This window comes from Megachile rotundata, chromosome 4 (genome assembly GCF_050947335.1).
Source record: "Megachile rotundata isolate GNS110a chromosome 4, iyMegRotu1, whole genome shotgun sequence".
In the NCBI taxonomy this organism is placed as follows: Eukaryota; Metazoa; Arthropoda; class Insecta; order Hymenoptera; family Megachilidae; genus Megachile; species Megachile rotundata.
This window is the reverse complement of record NC_134986.1, coordinates 19,296,544-19,321,148: the sequence shown is the minus strand read 5'-3', so window position 1 is coordinate 19,321,148 and position 24,605 is coordinate 19,296,544. Positions and strand designations below refer to the sequence as shown.

General features: G+C 29.5%; 7 protein-coding genes across 15 annotated transcripts; 3 read left to right on the top strand and 4 right to left on the bottom strand.

Moving 5' to 3' along the window:
• Positions 1-66: 66 nt before the first annotated feature.
• Mps1 (dual specificity protein kinase monopolar spindle 1) lies at positions 67-4,904 on the bottom strand. The gene is made up of 7 exons (XM_003699845.3): positions 3,452-4,904; positions 2,120-3,125; positions 1,327-2,049; positions 1,089-1,249; positions 811-1,022; positions 362-736; positions 67-229 (listed from the first exon to the last, which is right to left on the bottom strand). Exons 2-7 carry the CDS (start codon positions 3,112-3,114, stop codon positions 203-205), a joined length of 2,493 nt encoding a protein of 830 aa, XP_003699893.2. The 5' UTR covers positions 3,115-3,125; positions 3,452-4,904; the 3' UTR covers positions 67-202.
• A 146-nt stretch (positions 4,905-5,050) lies between these two features.
• CkIIbeta (casein kinase II subunit beta) lies at positions 5,051-6,842 on the bottom strand. 7 transcript variants are annotated; one of them, XM_012290935.2, is made up of 5 exons: positions 6,705-6,842; positions 6,157-6,232; positions 5,834-5,936; positions 5,388-5,784; positions 5,051-5,250 (listed from the first exon to the last, which is right to left on the bottom strand). In XM_012290935.2, the coding sequence occupies exons 2-5, from the start codon at positions 6,226-6,228 to the stop codon at positions 5,142-5,144; spliced, it is 681 nt and encodes a 226-aa protein (XP_012146325.1). In that variant the 5' UTR covers positions 6,229-6,232; positions 6,705-6,842; the 3' UTR covers positions 5,051-5,141. The 7 variants fall into 7 exon arrangements, with proteins under 7 accessions (XP_012146325.1, XP_012146343.1, XP_012146319.1 ...); XM_012290953.2 differs by having other exon boundaries at positions 5,388-5,769; positions 6,705-6,766; XM_012290929.2 differs by lacking the exon at positions 6,705-6,842 and adding an exon at positions 6,546-6,698.
• A 668-nt stretch (positions 6,843-7,510) lies between these two features.
• On the top strand, positions 7,511-8,613 carry LOC105663234 (protein SLC31A2). Its single transcript, XM_012290875.2, has 4 exons — positions 7,511-7,652; positions 7,720-7,985; positions 8,073-8,299; positions 8,362-8,613. Exons 1-4 carry the CDS (start codon positions 7,650-7,652, stop codon positions 8,463-8,465), a joined length of 600 nt encoding a protein of 199 aa, XP_012146265.1. The 5' UTR covers positions 7,511-7,649; the 3' UTR covers positions 8,466-8,613.
• LOC105663230 (E3 ubiquitin-protein ligase RNF14-like) lies at positions 8,478-10,169 on the bottom strand. The gene is made up of 3 exons (XM_012290867.2): positions 9,216-10,169; positions 8,983-9,147; positions 8,478-8,902 (listed from the first exon to the last, which is right to left on the bottom strand). The coding sequence occupies exons 1-3, from the start codon at positions 10,167-10,169 to the stop codon at positions 8,717-8,719; spliced, it is 1,305 nt and encodes a 434-aa protein (XP_012146257.2). The 3' UTR covers positions 8,478-8,716.
• Positions 10,170-10,916: 747 nt separating this feature from the next.
• Pbgs (Porphobilinogen synthase) lies at positions 10,917-12,552 on the top strand. Its single transcript, XM_012291108.2, has 5 exons — positions 10,917-11,052; positions 11,311-11,458; positions 11,523-11,742; positions 11,818-12,050; positions 12,143-12,552. Exons 1-5 carry the CDS (start codon positions 10,931-10,933, stop codon positions 12,428-12,430), a joined length of 1,011 nt encoding a protein of 336 aa, XP_012146498.1. The 5' UTR covers positions 10,917-10,930; the 3' UTR covers positions 12,431-12,552.
• A 1,569-nt stretch (positions 12,553-14,121) lies between these two features.
• Hsc70-3 (heat shock protein 70 cognate 3) lies at positions 14,122-17,668 on the top strand. Its single transcript, XM_012291113.2, has 6 exons — positions 14,122-14,280; positions 14,791-14,919; positions 14,997-15,417; positions 15,493-15,858; positions 15,947-16,350; positions 16,440-17,668. Exons 2-6 carry the CDS (start codon positions 14,813-14,815, stop codon positions 17,092-17,094), a joined length of 1,953 nt encoding a protein of 650 aa, XP_012146503.1. The 5' UTR covers positions 14,122-14,280; positions 14,791-14,812; the 3' UTR covers positions 17,095-17,668.
• Positions 17,669-17,750: 82 nt separating this feature from the next.
• On the bottom strand, positions 17,751-24,378 carry LOC100876153 (RNA-binding protein RO60). 3 transcript variants are annotated; one of them, XM_003699887.3, is made up of 8 exons: positions 24,175-24,378; positions 23,646-23,856; positions 23,208-23,574; positions 22,922-23,133; positions 22,643-22,848; positions 22,433-22,553; positions 21,958-22,364; positions 17,751-21,889 (listed from the first exon to the last, which is right to left on the bottom strand). In XM_003699887.3, exons 2-8 carry the CDS (start codon positions 23,838-23,840, stop codon positions 21,757-21,759), a joined length of 1,641 nt encoding a protein of 546 aa, XP_003699935.1. In that variant the 5' UTR covers positions 23,841-23,856; positions 24,175-24,378; the 3' UTR covers positions 17,751-21,756. The 3 variants fall into 3 exon arrangements, with proteins under 3 accessions (XP_003699935.1, XP_012146522.1, XP_012146529.1); XM_012291132.2 differs by lacking the exon at positions 24,175-24,378 and adding an exon at positions 24,123-24,141; XM_012291139.2 differs by lacking the exon at positions 24,175-24,378 and adding an exon at positions 23,988-24,127.
• Between the last annotated feature and the right edge of the window lie 227 nt (positions 24,379-24,605).

Genomic DNA, 24,605 nt, shown 5'->3' with positions numbered 1-24,605 from the left:
CCGTGTTTCATTTGTAACGCATTGATCGATGAATATCATACAGGTAAGCATAAATGGATTTATAGATAGTATTATAATACAATTTTATATTTAAACTAGTGTTCAAACAATCCCATACTTTGCTATAATACATTTAAATAAGCGCCCCACATATGTATAAAAATTCTATGTACATAACTAGAAGTACTTAATCTGCATAGTATTATGTATGTCGTTTATTCTCCAAAATCTGTAATAATAAAATAATTAATATTAATTGTATATATTATGCAAAACGAACAAAACTTGTACAAAAAGCCATTGTTTTATAATAATACAATCTATTGTAAAAAAAGACTGACTTTAATTTAAAGTTACAAACCCATGTTAACTGTCGCCATTCATCCTCATTCAATGCGTGTTTTATTTTCACTAAAATATTTGCTGGAATTCCAGGCAATGTACATTCTTGTTTAATAGGCACATATTCTACTTGTAAAAGTTCGGCTACCGTTGGTCGTGCCTTAGGATCATGCTGAAGACATTTACGCATGACCTCGATTAAAATTTGTGGTGACGATGTAACTTTATTACCATCTCTTGATGATAAAGTTGCAGGAAAAGGAATGTTCAGTTTTGGATTAGTTATAGCATTCACTTTGGCCCATTGTGAACGAATATGATGAAACGGTGTATGACCATACACTAAACTATACAAAATACATCCTAACGACCACACATCCGATTTAAAACTTATCTGTAACACAAAAGTACTTGTAGTGCAATTATAAAGCTCTTAATTATTATTGTGCGTATTAAATTCAAATTTACCTTGTATTTTACATTTTGATTAGAAGAATCTGAATTTCCACCAATGTCCATTAAAGCTTCCGGGCTAATATAATTTAAAGTTCCGATTGGACAATTCTTTACAACTGATGTCATATCTGCATTCATACTAGAAGCAATTCCAAAATCTATGAGTTTCAATCTTCCTCTCACTAATAAAAAATTTGCTGGCTTCAAGTCTGAATGAATTACTCCTAAAAATTTATACACATAATAGAATATTTATCGTAATAAACGATTCTTTATATCATATTATTTACCATTATCATGTATATGTTTAACAGCTGTCAACATTTCTGTCCAATAATATAGAATCATTGTAAGGGGAATCTCTTTTTCTTGCAACATTGATTTTGTAAGACGACTGAGATCAGTATCTCCCATTTCCATCACCACATAAACCATAGGATATTTAATTTCGCTAAGACAAAAATACTTCAATGTAAATGTCAGTGCACGTGTTTATGTCAAATACATATTTGTAAAATGATTTCTTACTAATCAAACATCTTTACTATACATGGTGCCTGTAATTTGTGTAACATTGAAATTTCTTCTAAACAACCTTGGGCCGAGTCCTTGTCCATGCGGGTAAGATTAACGCATTTAATAGCACATAATTCAAGCGAAGATAAGTCTTGTGCTCTTAAAACATCTCCACTCATACCATGACCAAGTGTACCCAAAATTAAATATTCTTTTCCTTTTACAAAAAGCGTTCTACCTTGTTTTGACTTAGGTATACTAGATGGAATTGAACATTGTACGTTCGACGCATTATCTAACATTTTTTTGAAATCTTGCTGCCAATTTTGATTATTACATGTTAAATGCTGATTTTGAAAATCATTGCATACTGGTTTCAAATTTTCTTCACTACCTTTGGTACAATGAGCATGTCCATCATTTGATATCTTATTTTGCATTGCTATTTCTTTTGCTACTACATTTTCTGCATTTGGATATTCATTTTCTTTTAATTCTTCATTAACATTTGATTCTAAAGGTGCAAGGTTTTCTAATGTTTCAAACATCTGTTTTGCCATATTTGGTTTCTCATTCAAAACTTTATTAGATAATTTATTCTGAACCCTGGGTGTTATTTCATTTACTTTAAGCAAGTGAGATCCTTGGAACAAGTGTAGATTGGAAACATCATTTTGCTTAGAACCTCCTGTATCTGCTAAAGGTTTTCTTACTTTACTTCCTGTATTTAAATATCTGTAATAAAATATATATTTAGATAAGATAAATTAATACAAGATGTTGAAATAATATATAATTTACTTACCCAGGAGTATTGTGTTTTACTACACTTGGTGTAAAGTAAACTGTATTTTTTGGAGTTTGCATAGATTCCCTTAAATTAATACTTCTGTTTTGTAATGGTGTTTGCTTTACATTACTGTGTGACCAATGACATGAAACTGTGGCTGGAGTTAGTCCTTGAGTATTAGCTACATCACATATTTTACTTTGTGGTGTTTGTGTAATATTTCTACGAGAAAAGCATGGGTCTGGTCGTGCAACACCAACTGATGCATGTTTTAAAGGAGTTTGTAGTACCCACTGATCAGAGGAACTTACTGATGTTCCTTTGTCTAATGTCCATGATTTATCATTGGAACATACATTCTCATTACATATTTTTTCTTCATTTATTATTACTTTTGATTCTAATGGTTCCATTTTAATGTTTTTATTCTGCAAATTATGAGATCCAGACTGCAGCACATTCTCAATATATTGATGCTTAAAAGCTACAGATTCACCATTAGTGTTTTCTTTGCTTTGTTCATTTTTAATATCAATATCTGTGATGTATTTATTTCCTAATTCGTTTTGAGGAACTTTTTCTTGTACATTTTCAGTATTTAATTGCACCTGATTCAAAAGTTTATATTTTATACTTCTTTCATTTTCTGCATTATGTTCAAGTTTATCAAATAGTGAAGATTTATTTTCTATCTTATATTCTACAGTATTATTAACTAATATAGGTTCTTCAGATTTTGAAGAAGTATTTGTACATGAAACTCCATCAATTAAGTCATTCTCATGTTTTGCATCCTGCAAAGGTAATGACTTATTACAGTCATTTTCAGGACAATCATCTTGTGGCAAAGGCTGTGGATCATCAGAATCTGAATCAGTACCAAAATCCTGCGTCTTATCTTCACTTTCATCGTCATCACTTTCACAAAAATGTAATAATTCTTTCACACGTATTGGTTGAAACTTTGGACGTGTATTTGAATGGTTTTGAAAATCCATGTTACTCAACATGAACGCATTTGCTGAAAAATTTGATATCCTTGAAAAATATTTTAATCAGTCCACATTAATAACAAAAGTAGGAAGAATAGTGTCACTTAATCATGTACAATGAAGCATTAGTTCAGAATACAAAACTCCATTGTAGGAAAACTGTTAAATTTCCAAAGTATTTAATATATTTAAAAATTATTAAATGTTTTTAAAAACTATATGAAATAGATTGATTCCAACTATTTCTTTGTTGATTTTCTGGCATTGTTATAATTAAAGTAATCACTTAAAGTTTAACATTAAACTGTCACTTCAAATAGACATTAATACGAGTACAGTATACTTTAGTAAATACCACCAAAAACTGATCTGATCTTCAGCAAAACATTGATAAAAATATTTAGTTGAGTTATACGATTCGAGTCTTTTTGATTTGTATTGTACTGGTTTTCCGTTTACGTCATTAAATTCAAATTTCAAAAGTGCACGGTGATTGGTTAGGTTTAACAGTGTTGCACCATATAAACTCCAAAAACTAGGGATATTTTCATGGAACTTGATCAACGCTTGATAAAACTGATATCGCAAATTGATTTATCTCGAACACTTTAACATTTTTATTGAATTACTATAGTAAAATTAACATAAAAATATTTTTAATATCTTACACAATAACATATTACAATATGTTACATTATAATGGTTTATGTTTATATTTCACAATAAATGTAGTTTAGAACAAATAATAAAAAAATTAATGCTAATTTCAATTTACAGCACAACTTATTTGTTGTGTCATTCTACAATGTTTTTTAAATAGTAAACAAGAGCTGTATATACAATTAATTTTTGTTCCATGAAAGTTGTAAAAATGTATTTTGCATTTTTTATAATGTTCAATAAATTTCGAATTTGTATTTAATAGTAAATTTAAATACATTATTGAACGTTCACATTGAAAAAATACGAAAATGTACTTATTTAAAATTTCCTACAATATATTACATAACTATAGGAAATATTACCCTTTATTCTTTTGCATGAAATTTGGTTTTAAATAATTTAAAGCTTAATTTTCTTTAGACACAATATTTGTAAGAAGAATCTAATGAGTTTAAAGTATTTAAGTTATTTAATTGAATTTTGAACAGTTATATAATTAATTATAATACAAAACACAATTGTATTAATAATTTTTCTGTATGAACTGCTTATGTTTAATGCATGTTATGTTAAGAAAAGTGTAATGAATTTTATTTCACATTACTTAACATTGCATATATGTTTTCTACGAATGGCAATAGAAAACAAGACTATAAATAGCAGCAGTCTTTACTTTAAAATTTATTCCATATTTAGTTTATCTGAACTTAGTAATTTATTAAGATAAATCATGTATAAATAAATTCATTTTTTCGCATCTTAATTCGTATTCCGTATAGGTACATTAAATTATATTTAACAAAGTATCATTTTATATATTGTTTTCCTTGTTTAAAAATTATAATCCAATGCTACCTACTCCTTTCTTATTTCACGATCGATCTTCATTTGTGATCTTTCTTACCCGTAGGAACTACTTGGTAGCAATCATGAAAAAGTAAAACGTCTAAACAAGTATATTCTATTATAATCTTCATCTGCATTCTTATACCCTAGTAATTATCTTAAGTATGCATTTTATTTTTTCTTTAATCGACCAGATTTGATGCAACGATACAAACACGATTTTCAACATGAAAGAACATTGTTACTATAACTGAAATAAAAATGAACGTGGCGCTTAACGAATATTAAAAATTTGCTATATTACTCTTCAATCTTTTCGGTATACTACAAATACCGTGGAAATGTCCGAAAAGTATCGAGTGTCACGTACGATCTTGTAATCGATGGATGATTAATTAAAATGATTGGTATTTCAGCGCCTTGCTAAAATGTGTAAAGAGCAATATAAAAAATAATATTTTATTTAATCTTTAGGGACGAAATTAGGAATTATTATGAGTAATGAAAAAAATGTTCTAAACTATGTCGCAATATTCTTAACGTTTTCCATTATTATAATTAACTGCTCGCAATGGTGTTTTAAATGTTGATGCAGATTGTTGTTGAAACTGATATGCTAAAGGGTGAATTTTAAAGCCATATAACCTGTAAAAACATTATTTTTCTTTTTACATAATTTTATAAAAAATATAAATTTGCGTTTACATTGTCATTTGACTAAATCTTTATATAAGTTAATAAAAAATCTTGTCAATAACAAAACTTTCTTTCTTTTATCTTACCTAGGTACAAATTGATTTGTTGGACGTTTAGGTCGATACTCTGGATGAACCATAAAAAGCATATGTGGGAATCCTGTCCCAAAAAATGCTCCATCGGTATGATGATACCGAGAGCTTTTCGGTGTGTAAACATCCATACATTTGGGGCAATAACTTTTCACCATTGCTTCACCAGGGACATCGCTGAGACCCAAAGGTAACATTGGTTGCGATTCACAATAAACACGTGGACAATGGCCAAAATCCCCAGCTTGATATTTCTCGATCATCTGAGCGATACCCCGATTGGTAAGAATATAACGTGCATGAATGAGTCCATAAAGTAACTCTGCTGCTTGTTCAATTAATTCAGACTGATTCGGATGCCCATCCAATTCATCATCTGCATACAAACGCGCTTAAAAGTACTTTTATATTTTCTAGTAGAATGTTAATATTATATTTACCAGGTTCGAGATCAAGAATCATATCTAATGCTTGCCTATAATGTGGTACTTGCTCATTTAGTCCAGTCAAATTAAACTTATCTTGAATATAATCCTCGTCAACCTGACAAAAAAACATTACATTAGTATTTGAATATAACATATAAACACATAAGACTATTACTACAAAATCCACATTATACAAATTTACAATATACAAATCTTTTATCATACATTGCTCGTTAGTTAACAGAAAATTTTTTAACCTCAAAAAAATGATATAGGTTAAGAAAGTAAAACATCTAAACCATAATACGTGATCTTATAATATTAAATGTATTTACCTCACAGAAGAATTCATTACCCCTCAGGTTGCAAAACCATGAAATCCAGGATACCTCCTCAGAACTGCTCATCTTCCTGTGAATAAGAAAATGGTAGAAATACTCTTTTGACACTATATAGCGGAGAAAGATGGATCACCGCGTCAAAGGCGCGCAGAATTTGTGTGTAATGCGTAAAGATACGGTGCGCAAAAAGAAAAAAATTCTCGAATCTTCGTGTATTATGCACACATACACGACGTCGATGCTTAGTGCACGCCTAGCAATTGGTTAGAAAGGCGCCAACGAGAAGCTAGGTATGGGGAGTTCAGAGTGAGGGGAGCAAATGGAGTTTTCACTTTACTAGGCAAGATGCTCGACGTTACAGCCTGTCCTGGCAGTTCACCTACGTTTTGGTAGTCATTGCTGCTTCCTCAACACGACATTTTCAACGTTTTTAACATTTTCAAACACAATGAACAGTTCGCCGCGATCAGGAAGCACATTATTCAAGAAAAAACCTTGCAGAACGAATGAAAACCCAAAAATAAACAGCCCTTACGGCTTACCTTTTGGTGCTTTGATTAGCCACGCTTGCTCTTCCCAACAATGTAGATAGCGCTGTCGTGCTTTATTCGGTTCGCCACCTTCCGGATTTTTTTCATAAATCCTTATGTTTTTTATTGCAATATGTATTCCTAAATCAGCGTTCCTCTTCTTCATGGAATTAATCAAATTTTGAAGTTTATTTAACGAAACTGAACCTAATAACAACTTCAACTGGAAAACGTTAAAAGATTTGTAGCCTTCACTTTCGTGTTTATGTCTTTTTCATTGACCAATGAACGATCACTGTATTCTCGATACATTATTTTAGCTATAAATTTCCTACAAATTGTTTTATTAAAAATACGATACGAGTACCAAATTATATTATCCTTTACTTTTCCTTCATTTTTTATAAACGTTCACTCGGTAATATATTAAATTTAAGTACACAAATCATGTTATTCCTAATACGATATCATATGACGTGCTGTTTTCTAGCAACTTGAAACAATGCAGGCTCCGAAAAACTTACCAGAAATACTTTTTGTTATACGTGAATGGGCATTCCATCCGTGACTGCTACGATTATTTACAATTTATAAATTTGTTTTGATATCAAAGTTTCATGGAAGCGTATCTTCTATTTTATTCACACGTTTCATTACTCGAAAAAAAAAATTATACATACATATCTAATTTTACTTGACCCTATTATTATATATAATAAACTTGCAAAGCAAAATGGAGCATATAATAGTAATCTGATGAAAGTATAAATATTTATAAATGCTTGCTGTAATGCTTCTTCCTGTGTTATCAATACTGAGCTGTTAATTGAGTTGTTAATAAACAATTGGGTAAAGCTAGGTGGAGTTCAGAATGTGAAACAATTATGTACACAATCCTTATCAGTTCTCAAGTAATTGTTTAAAAATTCAGTTAACTGAAGCAGATTAAGGTGGATTATGGTATGTATGATCGTGCACATTAATTTTTTTAAATATTGGATTAAATACCACATTTGATTATTTATAGATGCATAAGTGGTTTTGGTTTGGAAACGATTTGGGTAATTTTCTTTTACCAGGATACAATGTTGTTACAACGTCAAGTTTCTTTTGCACTTGTTTAGGCTTAACTGCACTTGCAATATTATATGAAGGTATGAAGATTTTACAAATTAAACTTCAGCAAAGTACTACAATGCTTATACAAAAACAAATGCCTAGAACATCAGAGAATTCTTCTTTATTGTCTAAAATATCATCAAAGTCTATTGGGACACAACTTCCTTTACATTGGTACTATATCTTACAAATAATTTAAACTTGGAACACAAGTAAATTTATAATAATAAATTGATATCATTTTTAATAATCCTGTATCAGTACATATTGGTCTGCATGGAGTTTTCAAGTGTTACATTGGTCTATACACACATTTCTTGGCTACATTTTAATGTTGGCAGTTATGTCATATAATGTGTATATTAACATTGCGCTTGTACTGGGAGGAAGCATTGGATATTGGATATTTGGTCCAAAACTTATAGAACTCAATATGAAACGGTTTTATCAAAAACAAAATATGTTAGACTGTGATAAAGAATGTGCAGGTATGGTTTCAAATATTTTATAATTTGTTTTACAGAAACATCATCCATAATAAAATTTCTAGATAATTCAATAAATTACGAGGGACAAGGTTCAACAGTTTCTGTTGTCACAGATCAATTAATAACAGAAGCTGCTGTTGATGTTCATATGCCAATTGGTATTTAAATTAAACAAAGATTTATCAAAATAAAAATTTATTGGTCTGTATATATTTAAAGTATTTTATGTTATATTCACATATTGCGTATAATTAATATTTATTTATAATAATGTTATTATTTGTAAAAATAAAACATACCCATTTGTTATAGTATTTGTTACTGAACTCTTAGATACAAAGCACATCATAATACTGTTATGTTTCATTTATGCTATATATTATTTATACATATATTTTTTTTCTATTCTGAAGATTTCTAATCAAACAAACGTGTGTAACACATATTTGTAATGAGCAAAAAATGGTCGTATGGATTTTCTGTAGTAATTTGTGTTCCACAAAGCCAGCAAAATTGAGCATTGCAATAAGTACATGTCATTTTATTGCAACCATCTACTTTTGCAGTCGTAGTTTGACACTGTGGACATGTTTTTGTATTTTCCTGTAAGTTCAGTAATTATATCGTGTAATTAATAATACACGTTATTTTATTAATAAAAGAAAGTTCGTTAATTCAGATACCTTTAGATAGTTTTTAGTTAAATGTTTTTCAATTTCTTGTATTTGCTTTTTACCATATTTTTTTTGTAATAATTGCTTTTGACACGTGTTACCTTTTTCATAGTCTTCAATAATTTTTATAAATTCACTCGGCATTATAGCACAAGGTGCACTACCATGGTATACCTGACATATCTTTCATTAAAATGTCAATAGAAACTTGTTACAACATAAAATATGAGATTAAAATATACCTTGTGACAAAGACTGCAAAAACTGTAATCACATTTGCTGCAGACAATCAAGGTATTTTCATCGTCTTTTACGACTGGACATTGACATGAAATTCGTGGACAAAAAACTATGTCTTGCATAGAATTTAATGTTACATGCAATAATAAATCTTCATATTTTGAAAACAAATTTGGACAAAACATTTTTATTTCATTGTATGTAATAGCACAATTACAACTTAAGTCAGGGCATATAATATTTTTTATTACATTTTCATTAATTTTGGTAGTAATGTATTGTTGTATACAGTTCCTACAGAAAATATGACTACAATTTTGTAGTTTTGTACAATATTTTCCATAGTATATTTCAAAACATATAATGCACATGTAGGAACTATTCTCAAATGTAAGTTTAAGTTGATAGTCATTATAATCCATAAAAAACTTTATTGGATTAAAAATTAGTGCATTGCATATAGCTCTAGCATCTTTTTCAAGTATAGCATTTAACTTAAAGTAATCTGTTAGACTATATTTCATCAAATACAGAAATGAAATATCTAATGTATCGTTGATTTGAAGAAAATTAAGAAGATCATTTCTTAAAAATTCAAACCATAAAAATAATATTTCCTGTTCTTTATTTTTTAACCATATTTCATCTAAATGTTGACAAACAGAAGATGTTTGCCAAGGAGTGAGCCATGAGGACATTATATAAAAATTTGGTAAACACTTTGTAGGATAATCCTTTGGAAGTTGTACATATATTCGTATAGGTGGTAGATATTTTATTAAACACTTTGAAAATTTATTATAAGCATTTTTGAGTTTTATTACCTTATCATTATTCGTTGGAAAAACATTAAAATAGATTTCAATAATATCACCTTGAATGTAAGAAAATTCATTATGATTGTAAATACTTGAAAGTACTAAAATTTCGTTCTCTTGTCGGTCTCGGTTATTCATTACTTTCAGAATATTTTCCTATTCTCATAATCATGTAGCACGTTACTTCTTTATATATTGGATGAGAATAATATATACATACACTTCAACCGAACCGCCAAACTATGTTGTAAATAAAAATTCGTACATAATGGCGCGCAACTACAAAATTAGATTCAATACATCTAACACTAAGATGCCAATCATTATTTAAAATTTCGATAAATATAATTATTATGCGAAGCTAATTTATAAATAGTAGAATAAATAAAAATTTGAAAAGAATTTTCTTTTGAAGATTTTTATTCTTTTTTAGTAGAGAAAATCGATGATATCTTTTTAGCTTATCATGCTGACGTTTGGTTTTGCAATTTAAAGTACAGTTAAGTTTTTCAGAATCTAAGTTGAGTTTCGTTAAAAATAAAAAAGAACGCGAGTTTAATAATATATAAAACAATATAAATAATTAAATTACAAATAACCAGAATATATAATACGATATTCATTTATTTTTTGTCTTTCTCTTTTCTAATATAGAAAGTCGGTATAAACGAGTGCATACGAGAAATTAAAGTTATCTTTCGCTTAATAAAAGAATATAATTGCAAATACCTTCCAAATTTATATAATAAATACAAGAAGAAAGGTGAAAGTAAAGAATTTAAAAATACAATAAATTAGTACATACAAAGATAAAACAGGTTGAGGCTAAGCTTTGAAGGCAAGTAGAGGCTAAGTTTCAGCACGTAATAAAGATCAAGTAGTACAAAACGTATTATACAATGGTAGAAGTAGAAGCGAAACATACACTTCATAGTGGCATTTTTCACCCTGTTTTACGACAGTGGCAATCACCAAATGTAGAAATTACAGTTAACAATCTTATGTATCCAATTTTCGTCTTGTAAGTAAAATTCATAATTTACCGCTTACGATCCTGTTTTATGTATGTTAACATATGTATACAGTTACATATGTATTTACAGTTGCACATGTGTAATGAGATGTATTCATACTCTTGTTTAAAATAATAGTTAAAAAACCAATACAATACAGTAGTTTCAATTTCTTTGAAAATTAATTTGTGTTACATATTACATAATAATGTGCAAAAACATATTTAATGTTTAATTAAACATTCATTCATTTTCATTTTTTCTAGAGATGAAGAAAATGCTAAAGATGCAATTACCAGCATGCCTGGTGTTTATCGATATGGTATCAATGAATTACGAAAAATGTTGCAACCATTGGTTGCAAAAGGTTTACAATCAATATTATTATTTGGAGTATCAAAACACCTAAAAAAGGTAAGATGTACACAGGAAACATTCAGTAGTAAATTATTGAAATGTTGTTTTCTCTTTTTAATAGGATCATACTGGAAGTAATGCAGATAGCCTACAGAATCCTATTATACAAGCTGTACCTTTAATAAGACAATGGTTTCCTAACTTATTAATAGCATGTGATGTTTGTTTGTGTCCCTATACTATTCATGGACATTGTGGTATTTTAAATGATGATGGAAGCATAAATAACAAAGCTAGTATAGCAAGAATTTCTGAAATTGCTGTCGCATATGCGCAAGCTGGTACAAATATTTTTTCCTACAGATACATATAAAATAATATTCAATGTGTAACATGAATAAAATTGTGTGTTGAAGGAGCACAAATTGTAGCACCATCTGATATGATGGATGGAAGAATTGGTGCGATTAAAAAAAAGTTAGCATCAGTTGGGTTAATTAATAAAATTGCAGTTTTATCATATTCAGTAAAATTTGCATCTGGATTTTATGGACCATTTAGAGATGCTTCACAATCTGCTCCAAAATTTGGTGATAGAAAATGCTATCAGTTACCTCCAGGAAGTAATGGGTTAGCAGCGAGAGCAGCTGTTAGTAACATTTTTAAGCTTATAATTTATTTATCTTTAAACTATTATGCTTTTAAATATATTTAAAAGATATATCTTGTTTCTTTTTAAAGGCAAGGGATGTTGCAGAAGGAGCTGATATGCTTATGGTAAAACCGGGTCTAGCTTATTTGGATATTGTTAGACATACAAAAGATGCACATCCTGAATATCCAATGTTTGTATATCAAGTTTCAGGAGAGTATGCTATGTTGTATCATGGTGCTCAAAATGGTGCAATTAATTTAGAGAATGTTTTAAATGAAGTTCTTCTTTCAATGAGAAGAGCTGGGGCTGACTGTATCATAACATATTTTACCCCATTAATTTTAGATATGTTGCAACCAAAAAGCAAGTATTAATGATGTTACTCATTGTCATTATGTAAATATTTATATTGATATAAATATAATGTAAATCAACATATCAATAAATTTAGTTTTGTCTATATTTTAATAAAAGATTATATATTCCAAGTAATAAATTTTGTTCAATACTATTCAGTCAGATAACAAATTCGTAATTTTAACGAATATTTGCAATGTTAATAAAAATATATGTTTAGTATGCACATATAGTAATCTTATAGAATAATTTTCCCCCAATTCATTCATAATATTATTAATAAAAATATCTACCTATTTTTTTTTAAGTTTGCAAATAATTATGTTATAACTGCTATTACTATAATTAAATATATTTGACCAATTTTTAATAATTTTCAATTCAACTATATCCAACTATGTTTGATTCATTTGCACAAAAATTTACGACATATTGTACAGGATTTTATCCACGGCCGCCTATATTCATAGATAAGTAGATATGCATTCATTTACAACGGCTTTATCTGCGATATGTCGGATATTGGACTGCATATCGGTAAACGCATTATTGACAAATACAATTTCCACTTTTATTAGTTTGTCAAAAAATTAAATTTGCATTCATTACTAATAAATTGAGAGTGATAGAACAAAAATTATATCTGTATTTTTTGCAAATTAATAAATCAATGAAATGTGTAAGTGAAGAGAATCATGTAAATGTAAATGTATATGTATATGAAAAGTCATTGATATACAAATCAAACTGTGAAGATGTTACTACTCGTCTGCAAATGTATCAACGAATAAAAGCGAAAAGACCATGATACAAATATTTGTTTTGCAGTAAAATGTAAAACAGTTTTGCTGTTACTAAAGTATTTAACATAATTAAATCGCTTTAAACTAAAGAATCCAAGTTCTTAAAAATATGGATGCTATTATTTCGATGGATAAGACAAGTATACTAAGAAAGTTTCAGAAAAGACAAAACGAGAAGAATCGATTCGCATATCTACGGTATGTTCTGCAAAGTATGAAACGAAAAAATGCAGAATGGTAATATTCCAATTGTTGTAGCAATCGGCCATGAGAATAGAATGTCAATTTTCGAATGAAGAGGAATATAAAAAATATAATACATCGTCACACTGAATACGTAATTTTAAAACTAAACATCGTGCAACATAGAGGAAAATGACGAAATACAGTTACTTACATTAATATTCGTACATTGTAGTACTTCTGTATTTTGTATTGTATACAGGAAAGAATAATTTATACATATATTATATTACTTATTTTATAAAAACATAAATCATTTATTACAAAAAGACAATATATAAACAATTTCTTTTTCATAATAACATCTTGATGTATAATACAGTTTAAACAATAAGTTATCGCATTTTCATGCCACAATATTCGGACATTTTATTAAAAACGAACAATTTATACACACATATATATATATATATAAATAATAAAGGTAACACAATAATTGATATGATAATACTTTTTATAAGCACATGTGTATTTTTTGATATTTGATAATACACGTTGACTTTACCGTAATCGTACAATGATTCCTCCAATGGTAAAAGTATTCGAAATTTCCAGAAGTACGGTATTATTGTGACGTGGGCCTATCGATAATAGCCAACTGTATGTAGTTCAACCAATCAGTGTGCGTCTTTCCATTGGTACGGATCTTCGAGAACCAATCAACATAGGCCACGACGAAATCGTCTCGTTTAATATCCCGGTACTGAGATCGCTCTGTAGTCAGTCATTCCGAGTTACTCTTGTTGTTCGTTGAATTTGTGACACATTAAAAATAATTTGTACTTACAAGAAAAAGGTTGAACAGAGCGATTTTTAAACTGGTAAGTATGGCATATAATAAACCATGATTTAGTTATATTAATACTATTCAACTGAAAAATCTAGTACTTCATCAAGTGCTAAGAACATTTCATTTGCCACGTCCTGCTGTAGAAAGAGTAAATCATTTTTTGTATGTGGTTTGAATATAATTACACTTTTAAGTACTTCTGAAATATGTTTCATGTAATTTTTATTCTATTTACACGATTTATAATGATTGATATACATATCTTTAAGTTGTTCATTCGCTACGATATGTGTCAAGAGTTCTGCATGTTCGCCGAAAAGAAACGTTATACGAGTAAATTGTTATATACTTTTTGAAGTATGGTATAAGAAAATGTATACCGTATCTTACATCGATACTAGAATTTTCTACATGTTAGCGATTCATTTTGTTTGAAATATTTATGAACAATTAAATATGTCACCATAAGTTAAAGATAAATTTAGTATATTAACAAAAAATTTCAGAAGCTAGGTATTTATTTACCATATGTATTTTGTAGAGCTACTTCTATAACAAGAAAAATGAAGGGAGCCACAGCTCTACTTTTAATAGGCTTAATAGCCTATGTCTCTGCGAAAGAAGATATTGGAACTGTCATTGGAATTGATTTGGGTACAACGTATTCTTGGTAAGCAAACTAAAATTATGTTTAATAAAACCAATCATTTAACCAGAAAATACATGAAAAATTATTTATTATTTTAGCGTTGGAGTTTACAAAAATGGAAGGGCAGAAATAATAGCCAATGATCAAGGAAATAGAATTACTCCTTCATATGTGGCATTTACTTCTGATGGTGAACGCTTAATTGGAGATGCAGCAAAGAATCAGTTAACAACAAATCCAGAAAATACAGTTTTTGATGCCAAAAGGTTAATTGGTAGGGAATGGTCAGATCCTACGGTACAACATGATATTAAGTTCTTCCCATTTAAAGTAATTGAAAAGAATAACAAACCACATATAAGAGTATTGATCAGTGGTGAAGAAAAAATATTTGCACCAGAAGAAATCTCAGCTATGGTTCTTGGTAAAATGAAAGAAACTGCTGAGGCATATTTGGGCAAAAAAGTTACCCATGCTGTTGTTACTGTACCTGCTTACTTTAATGATGCCCAAAGACAGGTAATTATTTATTTATTTTTATCTAACAAATCAAATTTAATTGTTAAAAAACTAATTAATTATGTTCTTGTTTAGGCTACCAAAGATGCTGGTACTATTTCTGGACTTGTTGTTATGAGAATTATTAATGAACCTACAGCTGCAGCCATTGCTTATGGTTTGGACAAAAAAGATGGAGAAAAGAATGTGTTAGTTTTCGATTTGGGTGGTGGTACTTTTGATGTTAGTTTACTTACCATTGATAATGGAGTGTTCGAAGTGGTGGCAACAAATGGTGACACTCACTTGGGAGGTGAAGACTTTGATCAACGTGTAATGGATCATTTCATCAAGCTTTATAAGAAAAAGAAGGGCAAGGATATTCGTAAAGATAGTAGAGCTTTACAGAAGTTACGACGTGAAGTTGAAAAAGCTAAGAGAGCACTCAGTGTTAGCCATCAAGTATGTATTATAATCGTTTGCTTATAATTATTCTGCTTAAAAAAAAGAATCAGTGGTATTAATTACTTATGTTCGTACTTTTTCACAGGTAAGGATCGAAATCGAATCATTCTTCGAAGGTGAAGATTTTTCGGAGACTTTGACGCGTGCGAAATTCGAGGAGTTGAACATGGATCTTTTCCGTAGTACTTTAAAACCTGTACAGAAAGTCTTAGAAGATTCTGATATGAACAAGAAAGATATAGATGAAATTGTACTTGTTGGAGGATCTACTAGAATTCCAAAAGTTCAACAGTTAGTTAAAGAATTCTTTGGCGGTAAAGAACCATCTCGAGGTATAAACCCCGACGAAGCTGTTGCATATGGTGCTGCAGTGCAGGCAGGTGTACTGTCCGGAGAGGACGAAACAGAGGCTATTGTACTTCTTGATGTCAATCCACTTACTATGGGTATCGAAACAGTTGGAGGTGTGATGACTAAACTTATTCCTAGGTAAGAAGAAAAAAATATATATACATCATTCATTTTTTGTGTTCATATAATAACCGTATAAATAATAATTTTTTTTGTATCGTTTACAGAAATACTGTCATTCCGACGAAAAAATCGCAAATTTTCTCTACGGCGTCAGATAATCAACATACCGTTACGATCCAAGTATATGAAGGTGAACGTCCAATGACAAAAGACAATCATCTTCTTGGTAAATTCGATCTTACTGGTATTCCACCGGCACCTCGAGGAATACCACAAATTGAAGTCACTTTCGAAATTGATGCTAATGGTATTCTTCAAGTATCCGCTGAAGATAAAGGAACTGGAAATCGCGAGAAGATTGTTATTACCAATGATCAAAATCGACTTACACCCGCTGATATTGAAAGAATGATTAAGGATGCTGAAAAATTCGCGGATGACGACAAGAAACTAAAGGAACGAGTAGAAGCACGTAATGAACTTGAATCGTACGCGTATTCTCTAAAGAATCAGTTAGCTGATAAAGAGAAACTTGGATCAAAGGTTAGCGATTCGGATAAAACTATGATGGAAGAAGCTATCGAAGAAAAGATTAAGTGGCTGGAGGATAATCCAGATACAGATCCAGAGGAATATAAGCAACAGAAGAAAGAACTTACCGATATTGTTCAGCCCATTATTGCCAAATTGTATCAAGGTGCCGGTAACGGAGTTCCACCGACTAGTGGGGACGATGATGATCTGAAGGACGAACTTTAACTATAAGAAAATCAACACTTGTATTCGTCCTAATATAGACTGAATTAACAACAGTCTCGTGCAAATGTTGCAGAGATTAATACGTCGTTGACACGTCGACTATAAAAGACTGATCGACGAACGTTCGTTTATTCATTAAGTTACGTCAGTACTAAACAATACACGGTTGTGAAAGTGGCACTGTGTATTGTTCCGTAGTGTATTTGTCACATAAGACACAACAGTCATCTTGATCTTCTGGTTAAAAGAAAAAAAAGGAATATACCTGATGGAAAGAATTTTACTACTGGAAATAGCTTTTCCAATTTCCAGAGAAGATTCTGTGCGTTGTTTTAATTTAATTAATTGTTTTGTATGTTCCATTACATGTAATCATCTAAGCCAGTTGTATAATTCGCATTACAGATTTTGCAGCATGGGTGAGAATTAGAGTGATTGAGCAAGTGTGCATGACTTGCGCCTATTACTATCTGTAGAAAAACTATATCGTACTATGTACAATATAGGTGTTCTGTGTGAATGAACGTCATATGTATCAGTATCACGGAAATAAACATTTTTTCAATAAATTATAGATATCGTTGAACGTCTTATATTAGAATGAAACATATTTATTAATTGTAAATTGATAGCGAAAGAAGGAAACTCGTGGAAAATAAATTTGGAACAAATTTTATTTGAAGATATGCAGTTTGATCTTGTAACAAAAACAGTTGAAACTTCATAGACGGGATTCGTTCTCTGTAACTTCGATCGTCTATTGTGTTTTTGTATCGAAATATAATATTAACAGACATAATAATAATAATAATAATATAACATATTCTTTCGTATAACTTCTTTTGATATTTAAGTTTATATCATAGCGATTCGTTTACTAAATATCTTTGTAAAGTATACAGATCATTTTAGGTACAAAAATAACATTGGAAATACGCAACAATCATTTTTCAGTATATAGCGAAATCTGTAATGAATTTCATATGATTGTTTTTTTCTTCCGCAATACAGATTTTGGTTTTATAATTTACAAAAATAACGATTAGAAAAAAGAAATTAAAAAATAGTAATACTTTTTTTTTTAGCATAAAAGCATGTATCGTCATACAATCGTGGACAATAAATAGTCGACATCTATACAACTTTAAAAGTTGTCGAATGAATGTCTACTTTGCAGAAAGATTCGTACTTTTTGTTTTTCTTTTTTTCATAAAAAAGTAAGGCCGAAAAGTAGGCATTCCATGTAAACCGTGATTTAAATATTTCCTTTTTTGCAAACATTATTAGCGCAGACCCATTTTGAACCCATTAATATTGTTCGGAATAAACGTAAAAATTGAATGTTCTTTTTTTTGGCATTCTATCAGAAGATTTATATAAAATGATGGTTTTTGAGCATTCCTTTATCGGATTCGTTGATGGGTAATGCACTAAAAATGTTGATACAATAACCTTCCATTTTTTGAATCTCATTAATCCTAAGGAACATTTTTTGTCATTGTATTTATCTCTACTTCGAGACTTCATCTGAGAATACATATTCGTAACACAAACGATTTGTAACACATTATTCTTACCAAGGAAGCTGATCTCATTCTCGTTTGTGTTAAAAAAAAGTATAACGTAATCAAGATTACTCGACACTTTGTGTAAATAGTATATCTTGACTGCTATTATAGTGCAATCTCGCTAATATGGTCCTGCAAGGGATCAAGGAGTGAATAAATGTGAAATGAGCCACGTAGAATGGAGCTCCTTCCACTGCCGATAACTATTCATATTCCGTGCAATTTTTGTAAAGAATGTATACAGTAAATGCCCATTGTGAATGCACCGGAATTGCCGAAATTAAATAAGAAAATCTGATATAACTTACAAATTTTCAAATTGTAAGATTTAGATAATTTTCTCAATTAAAACTGTTGAGTTTTCGAGATTCGAGATGATACGCACATCCTTGACGCTAACGTGCAAGGTAACTCGCTTAGTGGGCCAAATAGCGAGACTTCACTGTATGTTATTTAATTACTATGTAACGTGGAATTTTCGATTCCATCATTTTTCTTGCGGTAAATATCTTTCTTATTATTTTTTTTTTAACTTAGCGAACACATTTAACATATTATTTTTCAGGTTTTAATCAAACAAAACAGCACAACCTGAAGTCAGTGTATCTTTGAAAGAGAAGTATGAATTTAAAAGTACCCTTCAGATTTTTAACTTTCTCTTCTTCTTTATTCGATACGATCGAGAAGAAATTTTATCGTGATTTGAAAGTAGAATTAAGAAAATTTTATCAAAATAAAATGATTAAACTAATCATTGTTCAATAAACTGATTAAAAATATACCAATTAAAATTTATACGAACAATCCTAATATTAGCATTAATTGCTTTAAGTTTTAATAGCAACACTAAAGTTAATTCAAGAATTAGAATGTTTAGTACATAAAAAATGGCAGTTAAAAAATGACAGTTTCCAAACGTAAGATTATTCTCTTCGATCGTTAGATAATAGCACGTATAATTAAGCTACTTTTACGTGATATCATTGAATATAATAAGCTACGAATATAAATGTATTATACGGCCTGTTACCCTTAATGCATAAATAGTAGTTAGATGCGCGACTTTTAAAAATATTTTGATATCTATTACTGCAATAGCTTTATAAAAAAAATTCTTTTTTTTTTACCCTCCCATTTCAGAGAACGAAACGAGATTTCGTTATGTATAAATAATCTTCTTTCAAGCGTATTATTGATCCATGAACTTCGATTAGAAAAAATTTCTCTAAAAAATACTATTATTTTCGACAATGCATGAATTTAAAAAATTCATACAAGGTGTCGCGCAACTAAGATTAAAGATTACAAGATGAACTTCAATTCGGAAAAATATTAACGCTAATACACTTTTATCCGATTAAATTTTGTTTCTTCTATATGTAGGAGAAACTAAAATATCGCTATATATCTATATTTATGTGTGTACTAAAATTAATGATACACGATTGGCATCGATCTATGAATTACCGAGCTCTGGCTGCAAAGAACACTTGAATATTTAGGCACTTAATTTAAACGTTTGTCAAACCTGAGAATTCATCCACGCTGTACTTTTTACGATATACTTTAAGAAAAAACTTATTTTTTCACATTAGAAACTAAAGGTTCTTTTTTATAATGGTAATTCAAAGATCGATTTACATGATTTAGAGGTATCTCTGAAAATTGTATTTTTTTAACAAAAATTAATGTGCTAATAGATGTACTAATCAACAAATGAAACAGGCATATGGTGCACCCCTGGTTTTATTTTTTACTTATCTTTTCTCCTAGTTTGAACAATAACAATGTACTTTGTATCACAGTATTATATTAGTAGTGTATTTAGTATTTGTCGTATTTACTTTGGATATGGCAAATATGAAATATAACAGTAAAATTATACTAATGTAAGTCTATATTCTTTGGGGCTAAATGCATATCACAGTGGGAAAATTTTCAACGTTCTAGTTTTTTTTTCTCTTTTTTTTTTAACTTTAATTCAAACTTCCAGGAGTGCACCAATCCTAAAAGTGTATTACCTTAAAATTACATTATAACTAAATGTCTCCATAGAGATTTTACAGACACCTTTATTGTTAATAGGCATCTTTTACTATTAGTTTAAAATGACCCCATAGGCTGTTTTAGATACTCATTTCGTATCTAATATGCAGTCTTATCCTAATTTCTTTTCAGCTGCGCAACGGATTTTATAAAATGGAAAACTATATATCAGTAAACGTATACCTGTTGGTAAATGATATAAAGTGGTCCAAGTCATTTGAAATGTCTTCGTTTACCTAATTAAATGGTCGATCACAGATGTATCACATTCATTTACTTGTCAATTATTAATTCATTTATCAGTGTATCATCCGTTGTAAATAAATATTTACAGAGTTCAGTGGACCACTCTCGAAACGTAAATAAAATTATATCAAAAGTTACACAGCTCATCCTAAATGCTAAAAACATGCAGTAAATATTTAATAATATTGAGATATTAGTATTAATATGAGATAATTATAATGTTAAGAATTAGAGAAATAATTAACGTCATGTGCCGAACCATTCTTTCCTTCATCACACCAAACTTAAATAAAAGCAAAACGTATATAATTTCTTACAAATATGGCTTTGTACTAAACTAAAATGTATAATGTCAATCGGTAGTTTTGAGAATATTAATACAAAACTGTAAAGAAAAATCTTTTCCAATTAAATTTTTTCGGCACTGTTTTAAAACAAATTTCATTTTTGACATTTTTTAAAAATATTAGTATCTTTTTTCTTTGAATACTTGCGTCATATTATTTCATAATCATCTTTTCTTGTTTTAATAGCTGAACAGTAAACTTTTTATGTTGATAGTAACTGTATCTCTAATTTTAAAGTACTTTGAAGAACTTGTTATTTAACTATTGCATGCTTTGACTACTTCATAAGTATCAGACTAGTAGCATTTATGAATTATTGGAAACTATTTAGTATGAGTCTGATCGTAATAATTTAAATATTTTGACGTATTCCTTAATTGACAATGTCTTAAAAATCATGTAGCATAATTAGTTAGTACTCCTTGCCAAAGAAACAACTGTTTTGTGTACAGTAATTAAAAGAGAGATTTTGCAAATGCCTGTATAATTATAGGGACTGTAGCATCAAAACCATTAATTGTCAAAATATTTTTGTCAATTTTCTTCTTACGATACGTCGATGAAGAACATACAGCACAATTTATTAACCTAAGAATTAATAAATAAAAAAATTATTATGTTGTTTCGTATTTATTAAATTATTTAAAAATACTTACTTTGCATTTGGAAGTTTAACTTTAGTTCTGTATGCCTGTAGAGCTTCTTCAGAAGTATCAGTTTTTTCGAATATTTGATCAACGACGTTAATAAATACGTCATATTTATTATTTTGATAAGCGGCCCACGCCATTGGTTTACCCAAATTTACATTTCCAACAGGCATATGTTGCAGTCTCCTCATAGCCTGACGGAAGGAAGCAGTTTTATCGATATTTACAGTATGAACTCCAACATGTTTAAACGTTGCTATGGTGACATTCTTCTCGCTACGAAGAAGTGCAAGTGCTATCATGCATCCTGCTTCGGCACCATTTACATTTCCGCTACGCCAAGCATGCGTTTCCAACATCACTTTGTTCATATTAATTGTTACCATGTAACGTAGACCAGTTGGTTGAATATGCTATACAAAAAATAGATTAAATAGGATATGAGTCAGAAAGTTTAGAGTGTAAAAGTATATGTACTTACACAAAATGAAAGATTTAACAGTTTATAGAGAGCAGCAATGATTTTAGAATTCGGTTTAGGTGGAGATGGCAAAGGTTTTTCAAACTGTTCTCTGATTTTTCTTTTTTCGTATGTTAGTGGCCTTGAAAAAGCAATATATATAAGTTTTAGAAATTATAACGAATAAAGTTTTAAAGTAAACTTTATTAATTTTTAACTCCTGATACCTACTTCCCAGAGTTTTCATAATTCCTTACAGTAACTAATACTAATGCTGGATGAACTTTACTTTGGGCAATCTTCTCTTCATTAATAAGTTGTTCTGTTATTTTTGAAATTGTTGGTGAGTCTGGTTTTAATAATTCAAGATTATGTATTCTCTGCAGATTAGTCAAAAGTGTGTGCAAATCCATTGATGGTATTAATGCATTCCAAATCTACAAATGATGTGTAATTATAAATTATGGGTCCAAAATATAATGGACAATTTTTGTTATCTATATTACTTACTTCTTTAGACTTCAACAAATGTCCAGGTACATGATCTAAAGTCAATTTGTACGTTTCTAAAAGACCTGCAGCCCGAACTTCGTCCGTGCAATGTTTAAAATCTTCAACATGTTTAATATATTCTATTATTTCTGTCAATTCTATGTCTTCTTCAGATGATTTATTAATTTCTTCCAAACCACGTATTATGTATTTAAAAACAATTTCTTCACCTATATAATAATATATTATTTAACTTATATGATTAGTTATTTACTTAATAATTGTATTTTAATAAAATAAATACCAGGATTTTTGGACACAGGATGTGATAGTTTTATAATATCTTTATGTTTCCAACCATATCTGCCTTTATATCTCGTAACACACCTTGCCAATTCCATTGGAGTCTTTGACAGATACCAATTATTTACAGCTTTCCTTAAACCCTGACCCCACCCATGCTTTGAACTACTGGTAGCATCAAGTTCTTTTTGTTTACTTATTTGGGATGCAAATTTTATAAACAAAATAAAATGTTGTGGCAATACACAAATTTTGTTTAAAGCTACATAAGCTGCATGACGTAAACTTTCACTTTTCATTTGCCTACAGCAAACAGCAAGAGCAAATACTAGTGTTTCTGGATTTGGAACTAGATTACTTTCAAATGCCTATAAACAAATACATTCTTAAAATCATGAATTAATTGTACATGTCTTTATTAATCATTATAAAGCTTTACCTTTGTAATAATTTCAACTGGCAACAGTTGTTTCTCTATGTTTTCTGCAAGTTCTTCTATACATGGAACATTTTTAGCTAAAAAGTAATTATGGACAAACCAGTTTCCAGGTTGATAATCAGGATATTCTTTCCCAACATAAAGAAATTGTGATAAACGTATTTCAGGATCATTTGGATCCAAGTCTACAGCCATTTCTTAGCACACAGTACTGTAAAATATAAATTATAAATTTATAAACATATATATAAATTATTTATATATTTATTATTTTTCAACAATAAAATAAAGTATTAATGTAACTCTCTATAAAAATAAATATAAAATCTAAACTTTAGGCACCGTATAAAACAACATAGTAACAGGTATCATTGGATGACCCGATAAGGTAATACGAAAATACGGTATATGCCATTATAATAGCACACGGTCAACTTCGTGCACCGTACAATTAATATGGTCTTTGGTTATATGAACCTTCATTATTGAATAATACAGCCATCATTATGGATATCTTGATCCTTATTACCTTGTGTTAATTGAAAGAGCAATAACTTGAAACACAACCATACAGAAGGACGTTTTGTGACGTACAGAGACGTACTAAGCGTACTTGGACGTATCACTGGCCAGTACCGACAGAACAAGTTAGAGGATCTGTGATCTGTGTAGAACTTGGGTCAAGTATAAAACATAAAAGCTCATTGACCCTAGTGAGTTACAAATGCTCAAATAATGAATTTTTTATTCGACTAAAAGTAAAGTTTACTTTTTCTTTGAATTCTTTCTCAAATTTATTTTCTTTTCTTTTAGAAACTGATAGGTTTTCAAATATTTTCAAATAATTTTTTATCGTACAGAGCCACCTTACAGGGAGCAATGGTGAACGTTCCCAAATATATAGTGAATTTTTTAATAGATTATTACCAAATTTTCCATCATAACTTTATATATAATAGG